Source organism: Patella vulgata, chromosome 4 (genome assembly GCF_932274485.2).
Source record: "Patella vulgata chromosome 4, xgPatVulg1.2, whole genome shotgun sequence".
Taxonomy (NCBI): domain Eukaryota; kingdom Metazoa; phylum Mollusca; class Gastropoda; family Patellidae; genus Patella; species Patella vulgata.
The window spans coordinates 61364834-61373300 of record NC_065882.2 but is presented as its reverse complement, the minus strand read 5'-3'; the positions used below and the strand labels follow the sequence as shown (position 1 = coordinate 61373300).

Sequence of the window (8467 nt, the reverse complement as noted above, 5' to 3'; positions counted from 1 at the left end):
TGACAAACTCTTGCTTGCTGGTTTCTTTAGCGCCAAACTAAAAAAACACCAAGTCACCTGGTTACCATGTGAGATAGAAGCCCTCTCTATCACTGCTGCCATTCGTCACTATGCGCCATATATCATCCAATCCACTGTACGTTCCACAATTCTCACTGATAGCAAGCCATGTGTACAAGCATACCAGAAGTTATGCCGCGGACAGTTCTCTGCTAGCTCTAGAGTGACCACATTTCTTTCAACTGCTAGCCGTTATCAAGTCACCGTTCTTCACCTTTCTGGCAGTGCTAACACTTCTTCTGACTTCGCCAGCAGAAATGCATCTGAATGCTTTGAACCTTTATGCCAGATCTGTAGCTTCATCAACACCATCGACGACTCAGTGGTATGTAATATCTCCGTACAGGATGTCGTCAGTGGCCAATGCTCCGTACCATATTCATCTCGACATGCCTGGTTGTCCCTACAACACGACTGCTCTGATCTGCGACGGGTTCTCGCCCATTTAACACAAGGCACTCGTCCATCGAAAAAAGCAACTAACATTAAGGACGTGAAAAGATATCTACGACTAGTAAACATCGCCAAAGATGGTCTACTCATTGTGCCAAAAGAAGAACCATTATTGGCTACAACAGAACGAATCGTTGTTCCTAGATCCATTGTCCATGGATTATTGACTTCTTTACATCTTAAGTTCGGTCACCCATCCGCACACCAGTTAAAACTTATCTTCCTTTGTAAATTCTATGCCTTAGATCTGGACTCCGCCATTGATCATATCGTACAAGGTTGTCACCTATGTGCTTCACTTCAAAAGGTACCAACAAGCCTAGTCGAACAAAGTTCCTGCCCACCTCCTGAGACAATTGGTGTAAATTTCGCTGCAGATGTCATCAAACGATATCGTCAGTATGTCCTCTTATTAAGAGAAACCGTTACATCCTACACTACAGCATGTCTAGTCGACAATGAACAAAAAGCAACTCTGAAGTCAGCTCTTGTACAGTTATGTCTTAACTTTATACCACTGAATAATCAGAAAATAACAATCCGTGTTGACCTGGCACCAGGCTTCATTGGACTAGTAGACGACGCTCTGTTGCAAACATACAACATTCATCTTGATGTAGGACGCCATAAAAACATAAACAAGAATCCTGTAGCAGAGAAGGCCATTTCGGAATTTACAGACGAACTACTCAAGTATGATCCACATTGCATGGCACTAACCCCTTTAAAGATATCCATCGTTTGTTCTCGTTTGAATTCTCGCATACGACAATGTGGTCTTTCCTCAAAGGAGATGTTATGTTTGCGTGATCAGTTTTCCCATGAACCTATCACAGTTTCTAATCAACAACTTATCCATGACCAATCTCAACTACGCTCTATTAATCACGTGGCACGTGGTAAAGGAACACTTCCGCTCGCTGAACTCAAAGTTGGAGATATAGTATATCTTTACTCTGATTACAGTAAGAAAGCTGCTCGTGACCGCTATATTGTTGTTTCTATTACAAAAAACTGGTGTAACGTTCAAAAGTTCACTAGCACTCAACTACGCTCGAAAATCTACACTGTTAAGGTGTCTGAATGTATTAAGGTCCCAGAACACCAATTTACGCAAAATCCTCATGGCGTTAACTATTCTGATGTGCTAAGTGATGATGACAATGATAGTTCATTTAATGAGCTCCAGAATATCCCTCCTGAAATTTGTGTCCCACCAGAACCGACAGACACACCACTCATAGCGCCATCGAATGACACTACCGACATTATACCAAACTCCGGAACACCAGTCGTACAAGCGGAAGATATTTTACGCAGGTCCACACGTCATAAAAACTTACCAGAACATCTAAAAGACTTTGTGGTTGAACTTTAATTTTTTAACATTTAATTTCATGTCTCGAATTGCTAACCATTATTTTGTTTTTGTATTTCTTAGTACTTACGTACTTAAAAAAAAAAAAAGAAGAGAAAAGTGATTACGCCAGTATACTATATATAGTAACTTTAGGCTATGTTATTATTATGCACATGCCTGGATGCCGAAGGCTTCTCTGGCATGCGCATTGAGTACCACGCCATTGTATAACGTCTAATACTTTCATTTACGAGTTGTGTTGTGTTTGCGGTATTGTGAATGGTCTTTACTGACGCAGAAATAAGCAATATGATTGGTTGATGCTTTGGGACATGATAACTTTCATTGGTTGAGACTTTAGAACAAAATAACTCTCCATCTAAATGAGGTAGAATGTTCAAACCTGGTGTAGGCGTTCATTAGGTTTGATGATAAACATTGTCTTCTTACGGTAAGCAGAGATAAGCAATCTGATTGGTTGATGCTTTGGCACACAATAACTTTGGTTTTAATAAAGTGAGAGTGATGAAACTCCGAGTATAGATTGATTATATCATTACCTTGACTAAGTTCGATGATGAGAATCTTCTGCTAAGGCTAAGGAGCGATAAGCAATTTGATTGGTCAAGACTTTGGAACATAACAACTCTGCCTTGAATTGTGGTTGAATGTTTAAACTTGATGTAGATGTTTATTAAGTGAATGTCTTGACTGAGTTTAATGATTAACATTTCGAGCGAAAGCTAAACAGAGGTAAGCAATTTCATTGGTCAATGCTTTGGAACAAGATAACTTTGATTCTATCTGATAGAGAGTGATGAAACTTTGTGTATAGTTGATAATCAGTTTATTGATTGCTTGATACTTTTGAAAAAAAAAAATGTGCGATTAATTAATATGTGTCATCTATTTATTTTTTTATTTCGGCCGGTTACATCAGCCTCACTGTTGGCTTGTTTATATATTTTTTGGCATTCGGTGTTGATCTGAAACTAAGCCAGCAAGATGGCGTCCACCCATGATTTGCTTTCCACCATTAGATTTAAGAAGTACCCCTTGTCTGACTTGAGCGCTAAGGAAACTACCATGTAAAAATCACAAATAGGCCTGTACTAGACATTATTAATAATGGAGCATCATTCTATCAAGCTCTGGTTGTCAGTGTTGTGAGTATTTGTAAGTTGTCAACCACTGTTTAAAACATTGATTTACAAAGCAGACCAGGCCAAGAACGTCTTATTCCAATAATAATAGTTACAGATCCTAACCCTCCTTCCATATCATGTGACTAATTTAAGCTATCAATGTCTGAACCAAATATTCAAAAAAATCAGATGGCAAATGACCAGGTTGAAGAAGTTCAAACACCATGATACTACATTAATTTTCACTTTATTTATTCATGGTTAATGATGTACTTGGCCTCTGGAGACTATTGTAGCTATTGAATGGCAGTAATTATCAACAGAGAACCCATAGTACGTTTACCGACACTTAACATTGGAATAGAAAACTATTACAGATAGAATTATTGGAGCAGTGTCCTGTATAAGTCTGTTTGTCACGATTCTTTGACAGGAGAGAAATGGTGGCTGCCCAGATGAGTTTCTCCAGATCACACAAGCTTGAAATTGAAATAGACATTGCTTGAAATGACTTGGTTAGCAGCACCTATTTGATTTAGTTTAAAATAAAGTATTTAAATGTGTTATTTTGATAAGGAGTTGATCAAGCTTGGTACAAATAAATTATATTTTTTGTTTTTAACTAAAACTGTCAACTTCTTATATGTAAAATATAGGTTATAATCCATGCAATAGTGAATTAAATTACACAAGTTAGATGTTTTAATGTAGCACAATTTCCATCTCTTATGACAAATAAAAACATCTTATTTACCAGTATCCTTATTTACACTTTAATTTTTTTAGATTATTCAAAGGGGTCATTTCATTTCTCCCATTTCATTTGTTGATTATTATAGAAAATCATGTAATATTAATCAATGAAAAGTTCTATATAACTATATTCTTTTCACTCCCTTATATTGTATTCATCCATTGGAACTGCTCTATGGTTGATATGTGCTGTAGTTCTATTGTGTCCTGACATTCCAAAACATAATATTGATATTTTCAGGGGGAGGAATAAGCAAAGAATGGAACGGCTGGTTTGAATAATGGACTAGACTTGGTGAGAGTGTGTAAGGGAATGTCTTTAGTTGTGATCTGTTCATGTGTAACGTAACATCAGTGGCTTCATCCCGATCTGTATATGGCTCCATATATATAAATCTTAACTCATGGAGTAATACAGTACCAATATGGCTCTTATTCTACATCTTAAATATGCGGAGAATCTTCGAGGAAGGGAAAGCAGATTATGTAAAGTTTCTTTTCGAGGTAAGACCATTTAATTATTGTATTTTAATTGATTTTTCTTTCATGTGACAGTCACTTATTTACATTATATACTGGGTACTTAATACAAGTGGCTTTTATTAACTTGGTGCAAAGAAGAAATTTCTGATCTAAAAGAATTTTATATTGAATTGTAACAGAAACATTAATTTTTTAATCAAAAAGTCTGTTTTATGTCAGCATTCAGAATCGGTTGGGGTTTGAGTTTTTTTTCAAAGAGTGTTTTATAGCTTGAACTTTGTTATTTGTAAATTTTCCAAATTGATGTTTAAGGATAACCGATAGCGGCCTATTAAGTGAAATTCTTATAAAATTTGAAAAATTTATCAATGTCATGCAATCTTTGTGTTGGTAAACATAATTCTTAATTTATATAACATGCTTTGGTATTGTAAAAAGCACATTTGACATTAATGATTCAAAGTATTGCTTTCCAGGATAATATCTGACAATTGTCTAACTTGTTTTCACTTGATAACTTATCTCTGAACTGTGGATGATTGCTGTGATTATAATGTCATTTAGTTGCTAAGATTAGAACTGGATTCTGTATGTGGATATTAATTGAAAAGGGAGAAATAATTTGTAATATAAAAAATTTATAGGGATAATGTTCATTAATTGTTAACCATTTTTGCCCTGCAGTAAATGAGTATGATATGTAGCTAAGGAATTGATGATGTTACAGTCATATTGATTGCGTAAATAAGTAGGCCTATGTGGTTATATAGTATGGTAATAAACATAGATATCTCAGGTAATTTATCTGAGTTTTGGGAAACAACTCAATACACCATACAAGAAATGCCACTTCTCCAGAGATAATTCTTACATTATATTTGCCATCATTATTCTGGTGCAAGATCATGTGATATATTGCAACACCAACAATTCTAACCATTTAGTTTGCAACCGAATTCCAATTTGTTTCAGTGTGAATACAAACTGATCTAAACCTGTTATTGTGATTAGTGATGTTATGACCAGATCCATACTTAAATTTTATGGGTTGTTTTGATGGATTGAACTATCCTTGATCAAACACAAACTATATATTTCAGCATTGGATCTATCTATGAAATTATAACTTTAAATTTAAACAGATACTCATTTCACCAAATCAATTATATATGACAAAATAGATTTAATGTAAACAATATTTATTTTTTTAGCCAAGTCAAAGAAGCGTTTTAAATTAAGCAAAATTTGTTTTTTGATTTTTTTTGTTAAATTGATATTTCTAAAATGTTATGTATATGGACAGTATTTAACAGACTCCCTTTCCCCCTGTGTATTTTTAGGTTTGGTAATATGTTACCAGTAACTACCAGTAAATAACAATACAAGGCTTACCATTGTATTCTTGACATATTATATATCCATCCTATATCATATATCTTATGTATGGGATCTATTAAGCATGAACAACCAACAAGAATATAATGACCATTTTGATACATTATTAAAGATAACAATAAATATTTAATATTAAATAAAGGAGCTAAAATCCAACTACACTATAAATTGCTTGGCTGTGTCGATACATTTTTTTAGGCCATATAATAAGATATTCTTGTTCACAGATAACCCTGCATCACTTAAAAAGGCAGATCATACAAAAATGACATTTTTTAGGCCATATAAAAAGATATTCTGGTTCTCAGATAATCCTGCATCTCTTGAAAAGGGCAGCAGGACCCATTTTTATTTATAAAAAAACAGCATAAAAAGTCTCCTAAATTATCACAGGTAAATATTTTACCTTGATTACAGGAAGTAACTCTATAAAAAATTTGAATGAATTCATAGGCTCATTTATCAAATATGTAACACTGATTTAATGTCAATGACAATATTATAAGTAGTGCCTTGAAATTTGATGCATAAGAAGTCATTTTAACCGTAGTGATCCTTTGACAAAAAAAAAAATACAAAAGGATTTCAAACTTGCTAGGATTATCTTGTTTATCATAACATACATGTAAGGGGATGTCAATGTGTGGTGACTTAGTACTCTTTATACTGAAACCTTGAAACCGAAACCTTGAATACAATCTGTGGGTCAAAGATTTTGTGAATTATTTTCCAAACTTATCAGGATAGTTAGGTTTGTTTCTAAATTCCAAGTCGCCCATCAATTTCATACTTTGTTACCAGCCTTCAAAATGCTGTTTGTAGGGAGATATTCATTTATATTACCAAACAACAGTATATGTTTTTGAAAGTTACTAGACTGTGAACTAAACATTTGTCTGTATTTGATTAGAACCAATGTGTTTTGTATTTAAGTTAATTAGTTTTGAGAAAGGACATTCAAGAATTCACAAAGTTCATATCTGATGATCTTTTTACTGGCTACAAATCAATGAAATGTGGTAAATGAATGAATGTGTCGCTTTTAGGTGTTATTAATATTTAATATGTTAACATACAAACATGTAACAATAGCTTGTCAGTTTTTGTTATAATGAGTTTAGTTTGAGGGTCATCATCTGTTTCATTTTCTAATCTGTTAAGTAAAGATTTTTAAATGGCTAGTAAATGCACAATTCAAACACAAAAATGCAATATGTCATTGTGACTCAAGCAATTAGTTACATGAACCCACGAATCTGTTATAGATGAGCCAAGTGACAAGTGGTATCAGATGTTCTGGAAATAATATGCATGAATGCTGTGTGCATGACACTCATCATAATTTTTAGCTATGAGGTCAAAAGAGGCCACACCCTACCCCAACTAAAAATTGTTTAAAAATAAGTGTATGAATGGAAAGTAAAGAAATCAACTAAGAAGTTAATCACCAAAATTCAATATATTCTTAATTGATATACCCTGCTTCTTGTAGACACTTCCCACATACAAAAGATGTGTGATCTGATGATATAGACTAAAAACATATTCAAATCCCCCTCAAAACATTTTAATAGAAAGTAAACTACCTCATGCCGCAAGAATCTATTTTGAGAGGCCTTATCTGTCAGGTATTTGTTGTTAGTTGCTGTCCATTTACCATCAATATCAAAGCCTTAGTAAATTCTTGGATTATCCTCTTGCCAACTTCCTTTTCCGCTGTTTAATCTGATGACTATTAGAATCGCTCTTTATGTTGCTCAGGACATTGTTCTAGTATGAGCGTCTCTACTTTCCATATATACCAAATACTTTTATTGGGAATGACTATGTATAAAACCTTCTGTTGATCGTATCTTTAATTAAAGACACAGGTTATGAAAGTCGAAACTAATGTTTAAAAGTGGAACAACTTTATGTTTAAGTCTCAATGCGTCATCTCTTGCAAATTATAATACTGTGAAAGATGAATCTTGAATATGAATATCAGTCCAAAAATGGTTCTGTTCCGTTCCGTATTTACAAAAATATGTTAAATTGAAATTTCGCCAATCTACATGTATGCTGCTTTCTATGTAATATGTTGAATGCCATTCTGTTGTCCATAAATAGTTATTAATGGGCCTATTTTAAATCTGATTGAATTCTAGCCGGTAGATTATCTAGTGTTGGTATTTTGATTTTGTTTTCTTAATTTAAAAAATCAGTCTGAGTACATATTAGTGTGGATTAAGCTGTGAGAAATTTGATATTTGCAAATGATGCTTCGCTACATTAATTTTCAAAAAGGAATAAAACGTAACTGATATCAGGTGAATTTGATGCATAACCTGCCTTGTGTTTGTGATACGTCACATGTGACAAAATTGAAGCATTGGAAATCAAAGAAAGTTCACGAACCATGTTAAACTGCTAATTGCGTACATTATGAATTTATGAGTCATTTTAATAAAAAATATAGTATTTATCCAGAATTCTTGTTATGTTTCTATGAATTAATGACAATGAATGATATAAATGACCCACGATCATTGTTCAAAATTTAATCATGAGAAAAACAGTGTAGTGTGAATCCTAGAATTATATGAATAATGTCATTGACTTTCTGTATCTCTAAGGGATGTCTTCAGGCGTAGTGAATTGACAACAGTTGAATGTCAGAAGAATTCAATTAGCTTTTTTTGGTCGACTGGCTCATGGTTGATGATGATCTTTATTTAGCAAAATGATATTTGGGTTTGATTAGTGGTCTGTTGTTAGGTCAAAGGAGCTAATTCTTTAATCTTTGGCACCTAGAAATGGACAGCGCATATAATAATAT

At 33.7% G+C, this 8467-nt stretch overlaps 1 protein-coding gene across 1 annotated transcript in view; it reads left to right on the top strand.

Annotated features, from left to right (window-relative positions):
- Positions 1 to 4022: 4022 nt before the first annotated feature.
- LOC126819185 (otoferlin) overlaps positions 4023 to 8467 on the top strand; it is a 164766-nt gene continuing 160321 nt past the window's right edge. Inside the window, exon 1 of the mRNA XM_056100365.1 lies at positions 4023 to 4275. Within this exon, the coding sequence (XP_055956340.1) occupies positions 4197 to 4275 (79 nt within the window). The 5' untranslated portion in view covers positions 4023 to 4196. The remainder of the gene's footprint in view (positions 4276 to 8467) is intronic.